Source organism: Podarcis cretensis (assembly GCF_951804945.1).
Source record: "Podarcis cretensis genome assembly, chromosome: 2".
Classification (NCBI taxonomy): domain Eukaryota; kingdom Metazoa; phylum Chordata; class Lepidosauria; order Squamata; family Lacertidae; genus Podarcis; species Podarcis cretensis.
Genome location: NC_137171.1, coordinates 86,330,764 through 86,352,878, shown reverse-complemented (window position 1 = coordinate 86,352,878; position 22,115 = coordinate 86,330,764). Strand labels below are relative to the sequence as shown.

The following is a 22,115-nucleotide window of genomic DNA, read 5'->3' as shown; positions in this document are numbered from 1 at the left end:
TTTCACTGCGCAGTGATCCCTCTTGCTGTTCTGGCTTCTGAGAGTCAGAATATTTTTTTTCTTGTTTTCCTCCTCCAAAAACTAGGTGCATCTTGTGGTCTGGTGCGTCTTATAGAGCGAAAAATACGGTAATTTATTTTGTTTGTCCTGAATAGTCCAACATTCAAGGATTCTGAGTGGGAGAAAAGCTTTTCTCAATGCCCTTTTACCACACCACATATGATTTTATACACCTCTATCATGTCCCCTTCTTAGTTGCCTTTTCTCTAAACTAAAAAACCCCCAAATGCTGCAATACTTCCTCACAGGAGAGTTGCTGCCTCTCTCTTGATCAATTTGATTGCGCTTTTCTGAGCCTTTTCTTATTCTACAATATCCTTTCCGAGCTGAGGCAATCAGAACTATGCACAGTATTCTAAATGCAGTCGCACCAGAGATTTGCATAACTGCGTTATGATATTGGCAGGTTTACTGGCAGTCCATTTCCTAATGATCCCGAGCATGGCATTCACCTTTTTCATCACTGTCGCCCACAGGATTCTGTAGGAAGAACTGGATTGTGTAGAAACTATATCATCATCATCATCATTATTATTTGAATTTATATACCACCCTATTTATCAAGGATAATTCAAATATTCTCCAGAAGAAATAATAAAGATGCTTAATTCACCTTAATTACTCTTCCTAAGACAAGAGTATGCATGCTGAAGTATTCCAATGGAAAGCGAAATTGCCACCATTTGCACTTTCATCTGAAGTCAGGTATGGAAACAACACAAGCAAATACAAAGCAGGATTTGCTATCATTTTTTTAGTCCATAAACGTTACGGAAATAGTTCTCCTTTCCCCCCCTTCATTTCCCCCTCCCACACCAATAAAATTAATTACATAATTACTTATGCTAGTTTCGGCCACAGCAGACAGGGAGATGAACAGTATAGGTTTTAGCGAGAGCCGAACTGTAGCAGAACAGAAACAGCACTAATTGTGATGAACGCAGGATGGAATTCAGTGCCTCCTTTCATTTCGAAATGAGGGCTGGTTAACAACTACGTAGAGGCTGCTGAAAACACAGCTCCACACACAGCTGCTGTAATGTGTAGATGTAGAAGCTGTTTACAGCATGGACTGGTCTCACTGCCCAAAGAATATTCACACCAATGCTGTACATTCCTGGCACAGGAAAATACTACAAAATACAGTGGTCAACCATTGTTGCAGCCAAAACTCCGGTTTCCAACAGCGGCTTGTCAAATTCCTCTGAGAAGCTTAAAAGTGGGACATGAAGGCAACAGTCCCTTTCCTCGCCACTCACCAAATGTTTGCCCCCAGTAACTGGTATACAAAGATATACTGCCTCTGTTTCTGGAGGTTTCATTTAAATTTCATAGCTAATAGCAACTATCCTCCAGCCACAGCATAGACTGATATGCATGCATAATAATAATTATTGCTTTCCTTTTGATCCCTTTATAACAATCCTTAATATATGTGCACAATCCACGCCCAGAACAGGGAAGTTAATGAGCTAGTCTGCTGGTGGGAGGGGGGCGTGCTAGGCCAGAGCGCTTATCATTAAGCTTATGAATATGTTAGGGTGTGTGAGGAAAAGTACAGAACCTCTTTTACTTGAAAGGTTTCAGCGCAATAACTAGACCAGTTCTAAAATAGCATTGCTGACATACTCAGAGTGAACACTTGAAATTTAAATCCCTACAGAAAAATGATGTTGGGGGTGTGTGGAAATCAGCTAATAAAAACTGGGGATTGATTCTGAAGCAAACTCACATTTTAACTTGCGAGAGTGTGGGTTCTCTGCAGAAGCCAATCTGGACCCAATTCATACATTTATCTTTAAGGCAAGATTGTGAGCACAGAGATGCTCACTTCCTATTGGCTCCCAAGCCAATAAATGCATAGTTTGATCACACTGTCCCACTGAGTCATGTGAGCACCTTCTACATCAGCAAGGATGGAGGGGTGACACTGTTGTGGGAAGTATCTACACATTCTTATGTTATGTGGGAACCAGCTACAGGGGAACAGTTCTGCAGTACCAACCAGATTACTATGTCAACATCTGAATTGGAGCTCAGGCTCAAATTACAAGCTATCCTAAACAATAGCCACAAACATAAATTTCCCAGTAATGATTTGTTAAAGAAAATGGGTGATATGATGCTATTCAGCATTCCCAATTGCCCACATCAGAGAGCTGCTCAGCTCCAAATAGCTGGACTATGCATTTCAAACTCTGCTCACTGTGGAAGGCACCATACAGTCAATAAAGCACTATCTGTCTACCTGGAGTGAGAGAGTGCAGAAGGACAGAGGCATAAACATCTGAGATTCTGAAGAACTGGTAAAGGGATGTGGAGCAGGCTTCAAAATTACCATATTTTTTGCTCTATAAGACACACCAGAACATAAGACGCACCTAGTTTTTGGAGGAGGAAAACAAGAAAAAAAATATTCTGAATCTCAGAAGCCAGAAAAAGCAAGAGGGATCGCTGCACAGCGAAAGCAGCAATCCCTCTTGCTGTTCTGGCTTCTAGGATAGCTGCACAGCCTGCATTTCCCCTTACTTTTTAGGAGGGAAAAAGTGAGTCTTATAGAGCAAAAAATACGGTACTTCCGGCTGGAAAAAGTGGAATGCTTCCAGTTAAGACATGACATATTCAGGCAGCCATCCTGTACCCAGCTACAGCTTAAGCTAAATCTTATTGAATTAAGAGGTTCAATTGTCCATAGCAGAGTGCAAAGTTCAAAATATCTCTTGAGTATGGGACTACCCAATATCATTTTTTCCCCCTACCTCTACATTCGTATTTCTCCAAGTCTTGAGTTTTCCAGAGCTAACTTAAAGCAGTATGAACAGCTTAGGAAATTTGAACTAGTGGTATCTGGGGCCATAAAACAGTTTTAGCACTACATAAACTAGCAATGTATGTGGCCATAAATACTGAATGTTTCCCACAGTGATATCACATACAGCTGAATCACAATCTTGAAGTCCTATGTGACATGAATCAAATTTCAAGTATTGATTTCTTTCCAAAGAGAAAGGCAGTTGTGCATTTTTAAACTGGATAGAGAATAAGCACGTCAGTGTATGAAAAACCTGTATTTCAGCACTGACTGCCCAGCTACATTCTGTGACTCTGCTGAGAAAGGGGGTATGACATGAGGAAATACTCTGCTGTTTTAGTGTCAGAGAAAAGCATAAGCCTGGGGTCTTAAAAGCATGTTCCTTTCATATTTCACAGACATACATATACAGGGCGAGCCCTTTAAAAGAGGCCCAATGGATACAGAGTACACATGTTTCACAGGGCCTCTTTTAAGACTCACCCTGTATTGTGCATATACTGACATGTGAAAAGTAACATTAAAAAATGAACCCTGAAATACAACATACAACAATTCTGCTAAGTCAACTGTTAGAAGAACATGTGCTTTAAGGGCTGAGTCATGGTTTCATGTTGTTTTAAAGGGTGCAACGGATTTGGCAGTTATTCTTGCTTACGCTAGATGCTATGTTGGTCCACAGCTGACTTACAGTTAACTCCTCTGATCAAAAATCCTTAAAAGCTGACAAATAAATTGGGTTATCCACAGCGGAGTAATATTTTTAAAGATATCTAAATTATGTAAAATGCTTTAAAATTTCTGTAAACTGCTTAGAGGCTTTGATGATTGAACAGTATGGAAATCCTGTTAAATAAATATATACAGTGGTACCTTGGGTTTAAGAACAGCTTAGCTGATGAACAACTTGGATTAAGAACGCTGCCAACCTGGAAGTAGGTGTTTTGGTTTGTGAACTTTGCCTTGGAAGCAGAACATGTTCCGCTTCCTGTTGAGTGTGTTCCATTTGTAAACTGAGTCCCCCTGCTGCTATGGAAAAGCACGCCTTGGTTTAAGAATGCTTTGGTTTAAGAACAGACTTCCGGAACGGATTAAGTTCGTAAAACAAGGTACCACATACATACATACATACATACATACATCCCAAAAGTAGATTTGTTAAGATCTTTTGTAAGAAAAATAAATTTTGTCAAATTCAGTAGGACTTTATTTTTACATAACTGTATTTAGGCTCAAACTGCTAGTGGTATCATTGTGTATGTACTGTATGTATCATTATTTACTTGAAATTATCTCAGATCTTCAGCACAGATTTCTTTTTAAGTGTTAACAATGGCTGCATGCATATCAGGCAGAAAAAGAGAGAGTTAAGTGTCCAAAAGAAAATGGATTTCCTGAGCTGGATGTCTTCTGACCTACTGCGAGGGGAGGCCCAAGGCATAACGGCACAAGAGAAGACCACGTCTGAGGCAACACTTCAGTCATGGTATCCCCTCCACCTTGAGATAAGGCAGAAATAATTGTTGCTGATTTTCGGCACTGCCAAAAAACACCCCTTTTTGCCCACGTTTTTGGGCACAGCAGGGGGAACTGAGTAAACACTCCACTGCCTACTAGCGATGGTGAGCTGCAATCTTACAGTGTGTTAAGATGTAACACACCCTTGGATCAATGGAACTGATGAAGGGAGGAATGCAAATTGAACAAACAAACAGATGAATACTGTATTATCTTAAACTGGTTCTTGACATGGAGCACTGCACTGAGGTTACACAAACAATCCTGTAACCTTTTACCCTATATTATTAGGGGGGGGGGACTAAGAGCACTAAGAGTATCCAATAGATGGATAGAACTAAGCTAGACCAAGCAGCCAGTGAGATGGGAGAAGTCCCCAAATATGTGATCAAAAATCAGGGAACATTGGAATTCATTTCTGCACCCAAACTGAAAACAGAAAAGGAAATCAATCCTCATTTGTAGCATAGCTGGCAACTGCTGAACCAAAACATACATGCACACCTACAACAATGCCAAAATAACGACTCTCGCATAAGCCTCAAGCTGTTATTCATTTATAGGAGAGCTGTGCTTTATGGGGTTCTTTTTCATCGAAGGCAGAAAAATTATAGCACATTTTAAAAGGCACTGCGCAGAAGCCTCAACATGCTATGAACTCTAATTTTAACCCTGCCTGGGCTGTATCCTACAGCTTCTTTACGCTGAGGATGCAAATGGTGAAAATGATAGTAATTATGTAAGTAATAGAAATGATTATACTACCACAGTTATATGCATATATATCCCAGTAATTTAAAATGGGAAATATGTGCAAGGATACACACACAGCGTCATTAAAATTTCAGGGGGGGGGAAACATGCTTAGTTGTGAATTTTCTGCACGTGTACATCTTACTGACATAAAAGTACATGCTCACAGCCTAACCTTACATGACAGGGGGTTGAACTATATGACCCATGTGGTTCCTTCCAACGCTACAATTCTATGATTCTATGGCAGGTACTGTGGATGGGGAACCTCCAGACGTTGTTGGACTCCAATTCTCGCAAGCCACAGTCGGCAGAGCAGTCAGAGATGATGGGACAGTAGTCCAACGACATCTGTAGAGCACCAGGTTCCCTGCTCCTGCTATATGGACTGTAGCCGTTATACTTATGCCATGTCTATCGTACAGCAGCGAACCTTCGGCCCTCCAGATGTTGCTGAACTACAGCCTCCATCATCCCTGGTGAGTGGCCATGCTTGCTGGGGCTGATGGGAGTTGTAGTTCTGCAACATCTGGAGGGCCAAGGGGTCCCCACACCCATCATTCAGTGTAGATGTGGAAAACTACCTTATACCTGGTCAGAGCATTGGTCTAAATAGTTCAGTTATGTAAGCTGCTCTTCAGCAGTCCAGCTTGGAGATGCAAGGGACTCATCCCAGGAAACTTTGCACGCAAAGCCTGAACTCCACCACTGAGCTACTGCCCTTCCCAAAACCTTCCTACTGCATGGCCTTTGTCCATGCATGTACAGCTCTCCATCTGCAATCGTGGTATAATTTCTGCTTGTTTTTACTAGTCCCAGCAAGGCTAAAGAACGATGTGATGCCACAGGGATTGGCTTACAGCCAGGATGCACTAGATGCGTCCTCAGTCTGATCCAAGACTGTTGTTCTTAGGCTTTTTATGGTCTCCCTTAAACACAAGGAAGGACAACAGAGAAGGAAGTGTGTGCAGGAAATGGCAGAAGCTGAAGTGGGAGAAGGAAGAAGAAGAAGAAGAAGTAAAAGAAGAAGAAGAAGAAGAAGAAGAAGAAGGAGGAGGAGGAGGAGGAGGAGGAGGAGGAGGAGGAGGAGGAGGAGGAGGAGGAGGTGGTGGTGAAGGTACAGTAAAATGTTGGGAGGGGGATTTTACTTGTACCTGACTGGGCTCACTAGTTGAGTATTCTGCAGCCACATGCTCTGGAAGAAGCTTTCTGTGACACTTCTGTCTCTGGCTGCGGCATACTGTCGATTGAACACGCTGATCTGAGAAGGGATGGTTCTGCTTGGTACCAGGGTGTTGAACTAGATAATATTTTTTGTCTCTCTTGTTTCTAATATTGTTTTATTACTCTCCAATAGGTATGAGAATTCTATCTGGGTTAATAACAGCAGCAAAAGTCAAGACTCTTATGTGCTGTTCTTCTCTGCCCCCAGATGTACAGATAATTATTTACAGTTGGGTAACTGATTGATTAATCAGGTGAAGCTGCCCAACTCATCAGCTAAAACCCCTTTAATCTACTAAGATTTCATTCTAATATCCCAGGCTATATATGCTGTCACCATGGCATATTATGAAGGTCAGGGCAAGGTTATATTCTAAAAATCTCAGCTGCTGTCTTCTTTCTTTTTCTCAAGTAGAATTCTGCATCTTGTGATTGGAGGAATATGACTGAAAATTAGAGCTCCCACAATGGACACAGCTTCATCCACATCAATGGGATTTCAGGGCTGGGATATTAATCACACTGCTGAAGTGCAGAACACCACACTGTTATATACACTTACTTGAGAGTAAGTTCTACTAAATATAGTGGAGCCTGCTTCAGAGTAGATATGAAAAGGACTGGGTCACACAGCTCCACTTTAAAATGACATTTAGGCATTGAATTGGCGCCACTATGTATAACTCTATTTTTCACATTTGAGGGCAACATTTTCATAATGAAGTCATAAAACAGACTGAGGTTGAATCCTGACAAGACAGAAGTACTGTTTTGGGGGGATGGGGTGGGCAGATGTGGGAGACTCCCTGGTTCTGAACAGGGTAACTGTGCCCCTGAAGGACCATGTGCGCAGCCTGGGAGTCATTTTGGACTCGCAGCTGTCCATGGAGGCGCAGGTCAGTTCTGTGTCCAGGGCAGCTGTTTATCAGCTCCACCTGGTACGCAGGCTGAGACCCTAACTGCCCGCAGACTGTCTCGCCAGAGTGGTGCATGCTCTCGTTATCTCTCACTTGGACTACTGCAATGCGCTCTTTGAAGGTGACCTGGAAACTACAACTAATCCAGAATGCGGCAGCTAGACTGGTGACTGGGAGCAGCCGCCGAGACCATATAACACTGGTCTTGAAAGACCTACACTGGCTCCCAGTACATTTCCGAGCACAATTCAAAGTGTTGGTGCTGACCTTTAAAGTCCTAAATGGCCTCGGTCCAGTATACCTGAAGGAGTGTCTCCACCTCCATCGTTCTGCCCGGACACTGAGGTCCAGCGCCAAGGGCCTTCTGGCGGTTCCCTCGCTGCAAGAAGCCAAGTTACAGGGAACCAGACAGAGAAGGCCTTCTTGGTAGTGGCACCTGCCCTGTGGAATGCCCTCCCACCAGATGTCAAAGAGAAAAATAACTACCAAACTTTTAGAAGACATCTGAAGGCAGCCCCGTTTAGGGAAGCTTTTAAAGTTCAGTAGGTCACTGTATTTTAGTGTTTTGATGGAAGCCACCCAGAGTGGCTGGGGAAACCCACCTAGATGGGCGGGGTATAAATTATTATTATTATTATTATTATTATTATTATTATTATTATTATTATTATTATTTTCTGATATATGTATGCTGTGAGCCGCCCAGAATGCAATGGCACTGCACCCATTACAAGTAAGCATGTTACCCTCTGTGTCTGGAGGCTCTCACAGTAAAGATAAAAACATGCTTGTTTACAATCCAAAGGATTTTTAAATGCATGGCCCTACTAAATTTAATGCCGACCTGTCATCTATTGTTTATAAATGGACAGCATGAAGCAGAATTCTTAATTTGAAGTTTAACTATTCCATATGTACCACTAGGTCAGTGAGATACTGATCTCCCTAAAGTTTAATTACTAACCGCTTCCCCAATACCTTTTTCTCCCTCTGGCCTGGCACAACAAAGAAACTATGTCTCTGCGCATGTTTGACAGACAAGTCTAAAACCTTGCACTGAATAACAACGGAGGAAACGTTATTAAAATATTCCCTTGCAGCCCACAAACTGGCTAAAAGCACTGACAGACCAGAAAATTACATTTGCTCTCCATTTTTAGAAAGGACCATATTTTGCACCCTTGGACCCTCCAAACCCGGGGGCGGGGGGGGGGGGGGACTTAAGATATATATAGTATTTTGCTAGATCAGGGACTTTCTTTAAAAGAGGTTACTAATCATTCTTATCTTTAAACCATGCAATTTGTTTTCATCTGGCACCTTCTCCTTATCTGGCCGTCACCATCTATACGCATTAACGGAGTGCAAAATCTTTCTACAAATGGATTTACTACAAGTATTAGGACAAACCCAAAGCAAGCGTGAGCTCTTGGCCTATACTTAAAATGTGGTACATTTCCTTCCATTACTTGATCAGTATCATCATGCAGTAATTTCCAGCTGAAAAGTGGAAGTAACATTTGGAGTCACCTGGCAGAAAACCTTCCTAGAGGAAAATTTACTGAAGTTCAGCTCTCTTTGTATGTGGGCTGTTCGTTTTCCCCTTGCTGGGAAATCAGCGGCTAGCTTGTATCTTTTATTTGGGATTTGGCCCTTTAAAAAAAGGAAAAGATATGTGCGTCTGAAAATCTACACTATATATAGTCACCTCCATCTTCCCTGTTCAACCCCTGTAACACTGTGCCCACAAAGGATTGCTGCTTTCCTTATTAGTAAGGAGACAAGCTGAGAACTACAAACACTCACAGTGGGTGGATACAGAAAAGGCAGGAGAAAGTCGGACCTGTTCCCAGCCCTTTGTCCCTCCACTTGTATGAGGTCCCTTTGCCAGCGTTCTCCATGGGGACACAAATCTAAGGGCCACACTAAGCATGATGTTCTGCAAGCCTTTAGTTTTATTTTATTGTAATGAATACCTGGCATAGAGGGTGGGGAGGACCAAGCTTTACAGCAGTTTCATTGCTGATTAATTTTAAAATGTTTTATTTCTTGCTAGCCACTGTGACAGCTTTGTTACAGGGCAACCTATAAGTACTGCAAGTAAATAATAAACGAATAAAGCAAATAAGCTGGCACCAGGTCAAAATTTCCACCAGATGCTTGTTTGGCATTCTTGCAGAGTGGAAGGTAGAGCAAAAAAGAGCTGCATCTTTTTTTGTTTCTAACCAGTTTTCTATTAGGAACCTAGGACGCTGCCTTGTACTGAGTCAGTCCATTGGTCCAGCCAGCTCAGTACTGTCTACAGTGAATGGCAGCAGCTTGCATAAGCAGCTTTGCTGTTGTTGTTTATTATTGTAAACTGCTCTGTGATCCTCAGGCGAAGGGTGGTATAGAAATTTGACTACAGTATTATTATTATCCCTGGCATCTCCACCAGGAGCAGGAACATCTGTGATGTCAACTTACGTGTATAAGCTTACGTGGCTGGATTCCTGGGGAAGGGGGGAGAGGGTGCCTGGAGGATATATATACCGCATGGAATCTCTCATTTCTTTGGACTTGATGTGAACTGACCACGCAAGTGCCTTCTGCTATTATTATTATTATTATTAGGTGGTGGTTGGTTAGCATTAGAAAAGAAGGAGGAAGCAGAAGATTCTAGTCCAGTATCACTTTTCTATTCTTTCCTTAACAACAACAACAACAAAATTGCCACTGCTTCAGTCAGCAACTCATTAGCATTATTTTCTTCCTTACAAGGGCCCAATGTGAATGATGCCATATCATTACATAATACCATCTGCAGGGGCATTTTGGGGGGGAGATGGGGAAGATAATTTTAAAAATGAAACTGCTACCATCTGAACGTGGCTCTAGACAAAACAATTATAATATGACTGACTGTTTGGTCATGGGGGGACTTCTGTGATCATGAAGACAGCCGCTGCAGAAGCATCCGTAAGTGGTGACTGCCTGCAAGGGTTCCCCCACCTGCCAGTGTCTGTCATGCTAGAGACCTGTGTTCCAAGTCATCTTCATGGTGTCATTAACCATGATTCATGAACCAGCTTGTTTGCCTTCTTTCATGGGTTTTCCCACTGCAAAACAAAGACAGATTTGTTTTTATGGAGCATTCTTGTGGCAACTGGAAAAAAATTATCGCACTAATGAGGCCTGTTTGAGCATCAACAGCAAGATGTGAAGCAGGACTTCTGTATTTTTTAAAAAATATCTTCTTATTTTGAAGCTGGGTTTTTTCCATCGTTGAGTCGAGAGAAAAAATCATAAAGGGTGTCCCACTGAAAATTAACAAGGCAGTCGCCATGGTGCAGAGGAATGCAGTAACACTAAGAGGAACTGAATAGATAAGATGACTCCCTGGGAAAGAAGAAAGACTGAAAGCTACTCATGACATTGAGATATAGATGGGATGGGGTGCTGATTTGCCAGTGCTAAGTCTCCTCCTGCCTGCAATTATGTACTCCTAAAACACATAACTACTTCTCTGCAATATCTTCAGCAGGCCTAACACAACAATTTACATAGTATACTATTTCAGATTAAACACATTAGGAAGCAATCTAGCTGGACTGAATAATAAATAACAGCATTCGTAAACACCTTGGTCTTTCCAGATGCTAAAAACCTTTTGTATCCCCCTACTTTCAAGGCTTCACTAACACTGGCATTGATCCAACACAAGCATCATTATCTCATCTTCAATTAATAGATGGTAGGAGACAAGGGACACTCAGATAGCAACCCTATCTACACTTAATAGGGAGCAAGTCCCATTGAACTCATTGGGACGTGTTGGGCCAGGAGCCAATCCTACTCTCCTAAATGCTGCCACCACCCCTGGCTTTAGGTCTGAAGGAAAGATAGTTATCTTTACAAGAGATTTGTAGGTGAACCAGAAATTGCTCCTTTACCGGCAGAGACGTCAGGCAGACAGTAGTTTATTCAAAGATTGTATGTTTAAAAAGACCCCTTTCTCTAATAACATAAGCAAGTTACATAAGAAAGGGGTAGGCTTTCTTGATGGACAATTCAGAGAGTTCAGGCACTGCCCTAAGTGCAATGCACGGCCTTCAAAGTATCAATAGCACACTCCTCCTTCTCCTAGTACGGAATGATTATGTTGTTATTACCATTAATTTATATACTGCTTTTTAAACCAAAGTGTCCCCCCAAAGAATTTAAACACATATGCAAACACAAACAAATGATTCTATGAAACACACACACACACGTACAATAAAATGCTGTATATCAATTTGATGTTTTATTGTGTTTTTAATATTTTGTTGGGAGCCACCCAGAGTGGCTGGGGCAACCTAGTGTTGGCATATAAATAATGAAATTATTATTCTTATTACTCAGCAAGCAAAACAGTGTAAGACAGCAACATCACAACACAGGAGGATTAAACAGTGCTCTCCCTAAACCTACATAACTAACACTTAGGGGCTAGAAACTTGAATAGGCAATAATAAATAGTAAAAGAAGCCTAACCCACTTAGAAGAATTAAGCGTTCAGGGTGAACAAGTAAACAATGGAAATACTGACAAAAAAGGGAATACTTCCAAATATCAATAGCTGTCCAGTACAATCCTTCAAAAGCTTAGGACAAAAAGGGGTATTTGCCTTTGCTTCTTTAGAATGACCAAATGAGCCCTTGCACAATGATTCTCCCCAATGCCTGCTGGTTGGTTTCCATGTTTGACAGAAGAAATTGAAAGTTGCTCAGTTGCTCTACTACTACACCTGAAGCTAAGAGCCAAAGGCCCAGAGCAGGCCTCTACCTTAAATGGTGTGTGCTTGTGTTCAAAGGGAAAACCATTTCCAAAGACATTTTAAAAAACCAAAAAATGGTACTGTATATGATTCGCTTTAGGACATTAAACATGAAAAGTGGCTGGCCCATATTCTCAAAAAAGTAAGCATAATTTTTAACTCAGGAGACTCAGATGGTTTATGCAGTCATAAGTAAAGGTAAAGGAACCCCTGACCATTGGGTCCAGTCGTGACCGACTCTGGGGTTGCGACGCTCATCTCGCTTTATTGGCCGAGGGAGCTGGCGTTTGCACTTCCGGGTTGGCGCCATCGCCGAATGGCGGACTCCCTCCGAGCTCCGGAGGGAGTCTGCTCGGCAGGGGTTGGGTCCCGCCGCGCCAGCGACGCGGGGACCCTCAAAAACCATGGGCGCAGAAGCCCATGGACCTGGTGACTCGGCGGGCACCGTTTGCGCCCCCCCGACCCACGAAGGAGCCTTTTTAAAGGCTGCGGAGCGGGGGACGGGGGGTGGTGTGGTGCTATGAGTCCTCCGCTTCCCCTGCCGAGCGAAGCCGCATGCCATTCGATGGAGAGCGCTGACTTCTTCCATTGAAAAGTTGGACCAAAAATAACAACCCGTGAGTAATTGGGAAATCGTATCTAAAAGGAATTAATTTTTTTAAAATTCGGAACGAGCGGGGGAGGTGCAAAAAGGAAGTCCGCCTCCCCCCTGTTGTAGATGATTTAAAGCAAGGATCTGACAACTAAGATCGAGAGAAGGGTCTGTTTTTTATTGATAAAAGTTATTAATTTCACGATGGGAAATTGCAAGATTGTGCTGGAGGAGAAAAGTGGATTGTATGAGCTAAAGCGCAACCCCCCGGGAACCGGGAGTGATCCGTGAGAGAGCCTGGAGAGGAGATATAGAGATTTTGACAGCTGTTAAAGCAGCTGTCAAAGTTGGAGAATAAAAGGAGAACTTTGTTACGACGACTTTGCCGGTTAGATTTGTTACAATTTGGATATAAATTGTTGAAAACAAGGAATAACAATGTTAGTTTGACTTTTGGGTGTGATCTGGAAGGAAATTAAGTTACTGCAATCCCTCTAGAGGGAGCTTTGGGACACTACAAGAATCGTTGTAAGTGGAAAAATACTCGTGGAACTGCACAGGACTTTTTATCTCCTGGGAAAGTTGCAAAAGCGAAACACTATTTTGTCTACAGAGGTCTCTACACTAAAGGAGACAATAGATATATCTATTGAAGAACGGAAGGGACTTGACGCAAGTTTTTGTTCCTGAATAAATAAATAAAGCCTCTGTAGAGGAACTAGAAGCTTTTGGATTAGAATGTTTTTGCAGCGGAACAGGAAAAGAAACCTGAGGAAAGTGAGGAAAGAGAACAACAAGAATTGGACTAAGCTGGAAGTGGGAACATTTGGAACATCCAGATTCAAAAGGATTAAGAAACAAAATTTGAGTTTTACTCTTGAATATAGAGATCTGGATGGAAGAAAAATGGACCTTCTTGAGATAAAGCTTTTCCAAGATTGGGTGTTCGAAATTAAAGACTATTAAAAAGATGGCAAAGACTACTAAAAAGACGGCAAAGTGGAGCTGAGAGAGATCTGGACATGGATGTGGGGTCTCCAGGATGACAGTAGATAGACTGACGGACATTGGGGATCGAAACCGGGAAAGGGGGGAGGGAAATTCGGAATCCAAAGGGTGTAAAACTATATTCTGAACTATGTTTTCTTTATTTTTTATTTTCGGTGTATTAAAGATGGGAGTTCGTGGAAGGGAACAGGGGTCGATCTTAGGGGGGAAAAATTTTAAGCTGAAGGACGGTCGAATTTAAAGGGAAAGTGGTTATACAAGATGAATTAAATTGAATATTGGGTCAATTATAATAAGCTTAAAATTTGGGGTAAGAACTTGTGGAACTAATATAATGGAAATGGAATACAGGAGGGGGTGAGGTGGGGAAGTCCTGGAAAGATGTTAATGAAAGTAAGGCTTAAATTTAAATGTTTCTTTTTGTCTTTTTTTCTTTTTCTTTTTTCTTTTATATTTTGGATTTTTCTGGAAATTCTAATAAATATGATTTAAAAAAAAAAAAGAGGGAGCTGGCGTTTGTCTGCAGACAGCTTCCGGGTCATGTGGCCAGCATGACTAAGCCGCTTCTGGCGAACCACAGCAGCACACGGAAACGCCGTTTACCTTCCCGCTGGAGCGGTACCTATTTATCTACTTTGACGTGCTTTTGAACTGCTAGGTGGGCAGGAGCTGGGACCGAGTGACGGGAGCTCACCCCGTCGCGGGGATTTGAACTGCCGACCTTCTGATCAGCAAGTCCTAGGCGCTGTGGTTTAACCCACAGCGCCACCCGCGTCCCTATGCAGTCATAAACAGTCACCAAAAAATGTAGCTATTTATGAAGTGCTTTACTGATTTGACTGATTTTCTGGAAGACCAAAAAACCCAATGCAACAAGATGAACGAGGGAGGGGAGAAGAGGGTATTTTATTGTAATGTGAGGTGTATATTCTCTACATGTGGCAAGCAGGGGTTTTCTAGCCTTTATTGGAAAGACTTGGCTTAACTAATATTGAAATAGGGGAATGTGCTTTTTCTCCCCTCACCCCTAGGAAGAGTTTACAATTTTCCTGCATTAATGATTACCTGAACTTCCAAACATTGCTGAACTACCTCGAACTTGTTCTTTCACTGTGTAGCTATAGCTTCAATTATATTGGGTAATTGTACCTACTTTCCTGCGAGCGATTTGTGTGCTGCTTTAATTAAAACAAACAGTGTTTCTCTCATTATTAGAAATGAAACAACAAGACTAAATTAACCCAACCCAGATTACACACCAAACAGACTGCAACATAACATTTCAAATGGATTTTGACATATTTTCCCACAGATCAAGTTCAACAAGTTGAACAGCTTCTGCAATTGGAAAGACACATCTGCATCGCCCTGTTGAGATACCTGAGCAGTGAAAGCAAAAAACCACCCCACATCCTAAGTGAAAACTTCTAGTCTACCTTAGAGCCTACAGCCTGGTGATCATCACCTTCAAAGCAAAATTGAATTTTTCACTGTGATTGTTGGCTCCTGGGTTTGTATATTGAATATAGTGGGAGATGGGGAGACACAGGTAAGTCAGCATTTCACTCAAGACAGGCCACAGGCATGTGGACCAACTGGATGAAACACAATTCCACACAGATTCAGACATTATTCACTTGCACCAGTGTATCACTTCCCTTCCTCTTCTTTCTTGCCTTTGCTCCAGAGGTTTGGGGAACACCCAGAAGCTCTTTTGAGGAACGCAAGAGGGGAAAGAGGGAGAGCGTGCAAAATCCTTGCACCACTGGAACACTCGCCATAACACTACATGGAATTCTATCCTAAACTTCATGAGACTTAATGTTTCTATGCACGTGTGTCAAGTTCGGGAAGTTTACATGTGGTGGCTTTCTCATTTTATATTCACAAGGGGATATGTATGTGTGAAGCAATTGCCGCTTTAAAGATTCAAAAGTTGCTATGTCACAGAAAAATGCCTGAAACCTACCTAGCAAGTTCTAGAGTTTTTTCTTATGAACACTTAGTCCAACCCTATACTCAATAGGATCAAGGTAAAACAAAACAAAACAAAAAAGAGTCACAAAATATAACTGTCTTCCTCAGTATTATTATAGTTTATCATTAATAATTAGACAAAAGCCGTAGTGCTTCTAAAGAAGAAGCAGGGAATTAAAGGATGCTTTGGAAAGTGTCCAGGAATGCGTTTTCTCCAAGTATCCTAGTATTTCAAGATTGTCCCATGAAAGTCGGATGCGGCTGATAAATTATTATTCAGCAACCTACAATTTCCCCCTCTCTCACACATAACTCACAATACATCAGAGGCTAAAAATAAACGGCTCCACACACTTAAGAGCCACTTGTAAGTGAGCAGCCCTGATCCTGTTTACTTTGTTGTCACAAAACTAGGGCAATCTTGCTCTCAATTAACCACTTGGTGTGTGCAGACACCAAGCTACCAGGAGGAATGAAATGCCAAGTTCTAACTTTCACTGCTTTGCCATCCTTTCATTTCTTGATCAAAGACTCATGTGAGCACCACTCATTTGCTAAGAAATTAAACATGAAAGGGGAACGCAATTCTAAAACTCACTGAAGAACACTGTGGGCAGTTAATGATTAATTAGCATTATAATACGTGACAGGCTGGTTTCACAGAAGCAGCTTGTTTTGATTCTGAATTTGTTCAGTAGAGGAAATCTTTAAGGATGATGCCAGAACTCCTGTGGCAAGCAGTGCCAGTAAGTTACCCTCAGGTTTGGCAGAGCTGCCACATGGATCATGTAGTTGAAGTCTGGCCAAGGTAGATGCTTTACAGACATCTCCAAATCTTGTAAGGTTTGTCCACTGACCCTGGGAGGACTCAGGATAGAGCCTCTAAAATGAACACATCCTTGACTTACAAGTAGCAAAAACAAAAACAAAACAAACCCAGGTGCAAGCTGCTGAAGCAATTCATTTGAAATGATACAGAAGTACCATTTCGGAGGGTGGCTTCTGCATGCTGTAAACAGCAAAGCCCAAGGATTCTACAGGTTTTGTTTCTAGGTGAAAGGTTGAAAGCTTAAGGTAGGCCTTGAATGATGACAAAATTACACTAATGGATTCTTTTCATGAATGATATGGGACACAATGCACTAAAGACAGCAGCTTATAAGAAGAATCAGGAGTCCTTTTTATTGAAAGAACTGCTTTAGTATCCCCAAACTTCAGCAGTTCACAAGTTTTATATGCTAAATAACTGAAGGCAGGAGCAACATAAAACGTCCACAGTCAGATCAATAGTCCACTGAGCCTTGTAACCTCTCTCTTAGGCTCACAGGAAAACACTAGCCAATGATCTCCATAGCTTCAAAAGCTAATGGGAAAGATCACCTAGATCAATGACTTCGTGCTTGCCCCATTGCTGCCCTTCCCATTTTCTAGAAGTGCTGCTGGAGACAAGTTCATAGTCTAGAATGGATCATTGCTCTCACACAATATGGAAATTTTATGTCCCTGTCTTCAGCCAGGTGTCGCATCATGCAAAGCCTAACTACTGTAGTTGGGGTAGCTACAGAATCCACTGAGACAGGAAAGCTGAATTCCCTACTGTTCCTTGGGTAACCATTTTCCAAATATGATTTCTTGCCTTGCAATGTAAAAATAAACAGAGCTTATCCTGTTCGCCTGCAGAAAAGACAAAGAGCAGAACAATAGTCTCACTCTTCTATATGTAACTCTCCTCCATTGCTAGAGCTGGCATTTATATTCAACAAGCCAGCTTCAGTAGAGAAAAAGGACAGAAATAACAAAAAATGAGGAAAATCCACATAAGTCCACCTAGAGTGCAATATTCATGCTTCCTGAAGAACCATATCCAAGAAGTCATTATTCTGCAGGGGATTATGAAAATGGGATTATCTAAATGACTGATTATTTGGTAATTTTGACTGTTATTTGAACCTATCTTCAGGGCTCTTGAGTTCCAGTAGAACCCTATGGCCAAGCTAAAGAGTCATCTCAGTACACAGCTACCATTAGGAAAAGTAAATAATCATCCAACATGTGGGCAAACTTGCCATTGAACTGAGATGTATAACCATTTTAACTTGGCTCTGAAGTTTTTACTTACTTGCCCTAAAATAATGGTAAGGACTGTGCAACCTGAAGCTTCACACAGCTCTGAAACTCAACAGTGTTTGATTAACATATTTATTTACATGTTGAATTTTCTCACGGCATTTGGTTTCACTGGGTTAAGAAACAGAACTGTCCCAATCTTCCAAGCCTTACTCATGTGAGTTGCTTTTAAGGCCTATTCTAATGAGTAGGAGGATGAATGATTAATAGACAGCTCCTCTCTTACCGCAACAGCATGCAATGCCTTACTCAAGATGGGCTTACCAATAGTTATATTAGTGCAATATTTCAACATGCAACATTACTCCATCACAAATACTGAAGGACCAAGGGTGTTACAGCCTTTGAAGTGAAGTTGCTTGGGGCAAGGATCTGTTTGACAAAGAACACATTCTTTGTGCTACTCTCTGTACAGCAGAACAAACAGGAGTGAAGCTGAATGAAAGGTGTCTTATTTATTTACACACAAGAAACGCTCCCCTTTGCAGTGCTCACCTTGGTGGGGTGGATGGCTTCCAGTATCTGCAGAAAAGGTACTGCCCATCAGCGTTGACCAGATGAGGAAGGTCCCGATAGGGAACATTCTGGGGAGTCTTCCGTGGGGAACTTTCCTCTGGCATTCTAGAAGAGTGACCTACAAGGTGTGGAAAGAGGAAATAGACACTTTTAAGCATAATTGTTGGAAAGAGTCTGCATGCAAAGGAATCCGTGAATACAGGGAAGAGAGTAATCCACAGATCAACTTGCACTATTCAAGTAAACCTCTTCCACTTTCCAAAGATGCACAAACCTAGGCTGGATTTCTTCTGCTCCATGCAACTGCTCTGCAGATTGAAGGCTCACATTTTCTTTTTGCAGGAAGAAAATGCTCAAAGGGTAGAAAGGAGAGAGAGCACCCAACCACACTGCCTCATTATGGCTTGTAGTCCCCCCCACTCCTCATCTCCCATCTGTGTTTATTTTCCATCAGTTTAGGGAAGCGGATCTTACACACACAAAAAAGATTTTAGCTGCAATCAAGTGCAAATTGTGAAGCTCCTGTATGGATACAAGAAGCCAGCTGCATAAAAGATTCATCATCTCTTTTTTAAAAAAACACACATATCTCCAAAGAACGGCACAAGAGACACTGTAATGAGGTGACTGACACTGCCTTGTTGCTATGATCCTTTCTGACATGTGAGGAAAGGGAGGGTAAAAGAAAACCCTATACAGAACGTCGTAACAAACCTGATTTCATCCTGTGCACGGTTTGCCGGCATTGCAAGTCAAATGCAATCAAGGAGAGCGCTTTGCACGTCGCCGAGGAGCCGCAGGAACACCCCGCCTAACACCCAGCACCCCGCTAGTGGCTAGATCAATTCTTCACCGTTGCAAACGGCAGCTAACTGAGCCGCTACCAGCAGCAATGCTCACTTCCCACCCCTCCTTTGCAAGCTCCTGTGCTCTACAGGGGCTGGGCTGCCTGCGATCGGTTCTCGCTCTAGCTCTTCCCCCTCCCGCGCTCCTCTTTGCAAGTGCTCTCTCGCGCGCTTTCTCGCAGGAGGAAACTGGTCTTAATCAATTTACCACTTCTTGCTAATTTCAACACTCCCCCACCCCGCGCCGTTCTTCTTAAGCAAATCGCGCGTGTGGGCTGGTGGGAGGAAGAAGGTGGGTGATAAAGTGTAGCCGGGGTGGGGGGGGGGGAGGAAGGAAGCAAGCAAGCAAGCAAGCAAGAGTCCGCTTCCCAGAAGCTGCTCTCTCTCTCCCCACTCGCACACGCGCTCGTACACAAACATCAAAGGCACCTTGAACATTCAGCCATGGACCCGTTAAACTGAAAGTTCCCAGGCGGGGCCGGCTGCAGGTTGCTTTCAAACTTTGCTGCCAATACGAGGTCAAGGGAAGAGATGGAAGGGGGAGGAGAGAGATGTCTTTACTGCTGCGACCCCGGTTGGAAAATACCTGGGGTCCCTGCTGCCTATTCCTTTCCGCAAGATCTGCTTCCAAACACCCGGGGATTAAAGCCACCGGGTTACTGCATTTGAAAAGCAAGCAACCTTCCCCCCGACCGCACGCCCTCTGCTTGTGTGTTTTAGGGCTTCAGGAAAGGCAACGGGGAGACCCGCTTTCTGAATCAGCCCGTGTTGCGGAGCGGCAGCCTCGAGCAAGGAGCAGATTCGGATCCAAGCAGGCGCCCGCCGCGAGAGGACGCGATCCGCAACTCCGCCGAGGCGCGCGCGTTGCCTTTCCCGGCGGCGGCGGTGGAGGCGGGGATTGTGGCGGGCGGGCGGGCGGGCGAGAGGAGAGGGCTTCGTTACCAGGTGCCGAGACGCGCCGGGCTGCTTGCCGGAGATGGTGCCAGGCGCGGAGCCGCTCGCTCCGTTCGCAGGCAGGTAGACCTTACAAAGCGCCCGAGGCGCCCGAGGGGTTTATTCTAAGGCCGAGGAAATAAACGCCTTCCCTTTCTGGTAGGGCAGGCGGGCGCACAGGAGGAGGAGGAGCGGCGGCGGCGGCGGCGGCGGCAGAAGGAGCTCTTCCCCACCTCCCCCGCGCCTTGCTGCGAGAGATCTTCCCACTGGTGGCCACGCGCGGAGACCTGGCTTGCTTGCCACGCCCGGGGCCGGGTGACTCCCCTGGGGCGCGCGGGCGGAGCCCTTCTTCCTCCTCCCCCGCGCCGAACCCAGAATCTTAGGGCATCGCCTTGTTGGGTGTCAAGGAGGGCAGCGCGGTGCAGTTCCTCTTTGGTGGCGCCTCTTGAGGAGGAACTAAGAAGGCCTCCACCTCCGCATACCTGCCAAGCACCTCCGCTCGAGGGGTAAAGCTGCCAGTGGGCAGGTGGTGCCACTTGGCGGGGGTTCTGAGGGCAGAAGACCTGGGCCCCGCTCAGTGGCGGACCCTGAAGCTTTTGGGGGGGACTGCAGCTTGAACTGTTAGGGGGGCTTCTTCGCAACCAGCAAGAAGGCCTGGGTAACCATTGTTATCATCTTCACGGGGGTTGCTCCACCTGTGTGTTTTGTTTTGTTTTGTTTTGTTTTTAAAAAACAACTTTACTACTACATTTCAGATTTTGATTTAAATTGCTGCACTGGATTGGCTCACATGTCAAAGTCCCGTTTGAAACCCCCCCCCCAATGCCTTTATAGTTTTCAAGTTATGAGGAAGATGAAAATTAGGGGAGTGTTATATACGTGTGTGAATAAAGTTGCTTCTTTATTCACCCCTCCAGGATTAGGGACCCTGAAGATTTAAGCTTCATTAGTTTCATAATAGATCTGGCCTCATTTAGGGGAATGAGCAGGTGAGGGCCTCGAATACAGCACACTTGGCTCACGGCATTGAGTCACCACATTATACTGCTATTGAAAAGGGGGGTGGGGGGGTGGTCATAAGACCAAAGTTTAAAATTGCCTAGATCTGGTGTCAGCAAACTTTTTCAGCAGGGGGCCGGTCCACTGTCCCTCAGACCTTGTGGGGGCCGGACTATATTTTGAAGGGGAAAAAATGAACGGATTCCTATGCCCCACAAATAACCCAAAGATGCATTTTAAATAAAAGCACACATTCTACTCATGTAAAAACACTGATTCCAGGAACGTCCGCGGGCCGGATTTTGAAGGCGATTGGGCCAGATCCGGCCCAGGTTGCCTACCCATGGCCTAGATGCATCCCTGACTGTAGCTATTCTAAACAAGGGGAAGGAGACCAGCACTGATTTACAGAGCCCCCCCCCAATACATTTTGCGGCACCGTCTCTCACCCGCTGATTTTTGAAGGTGTGTGGTTTGAGTAAAATTGGTGGTAGATTGTTTGGGGTTTATGGTTTATTAATCCTCCACCACCAACAATCTGTAATTTTGAGCACTAAATCTGAGAGTAGCTCCTGGACCTTAGGTACACAGCTGTAATTTATTGTGAATTACAGTTAGGAGCCTTACTATTAATAGTGCTCAGCATAAATAATAATAGGGATTTTGTTTTGCATTCTGCATACATGGGCCTGGCTATAGAGTCAGAATTGTATGGAGTATGAGTGTAAGCTTTGGAAAGTCTCCTGTTCAAATGCTGCCTCAGCGATAAACTCATTAGGTGACCTCAGCCCCACGGCTCTAATGTGCATAATAATAATAATAATAATAATAATAATAGGGTTACGCGTGGCATACAAAAGGACAAACAGCAGCCAGTTGTCATAGGTAGTTAAAAGGACCAAATATCCAGCTACATGAAAGTAGCTTCATATGCTTGTTCTGATATACCATTCAGAATTATTGAGTTTATCTATGTAGAATACACTGTACAAAGGCTGCTCATATATGCTGCTACTATTAATGGTCTCCTGAGTCA

General features: G+C 43.4%; 1 protein-coding gene across 9 annotated transcripts in view; it reads right to left on the bottom strand.

Moving 5' to 3' along the window:
• Positions 1 to 22,115, bottom strand: part of MGLL (monoglyceride lipase) — an 85,688-nt gene that overhangs the window by 58,572 nt on the left and 5,001 nt on the right. The window contains exons 1-2 of one of the 9 annotated variants that reach the window (XM_079964591.1): positions 20,090 to 20,382; positions 18,282 to 18,420 (exon numbers count right to left, since the gene is read on the bottom strand). In XM_079964591.1, coding sequence (XP_079820717.1) covers positions 18,282 to 18,369 — 88 coding nt within the window. In that variant the 5' untranslated portion in view covers positions 18,370 to 18,420; positions 20,090 to 20,382. Of the gene's footprint in view, positions 1 to 18,281; positions 18,421 to 18,576; positions 18,699 to 19,016; positions 19,554 to 19,576; positions 19,996 to 20,089; positions 20,383 to 22,115 lie in introns of those variants that run through there. The other 8 variants (XM_079964586.1, XM_079964589.1, XM_079964588.1 and 5 more) reach the window with 8 other exon arrangements.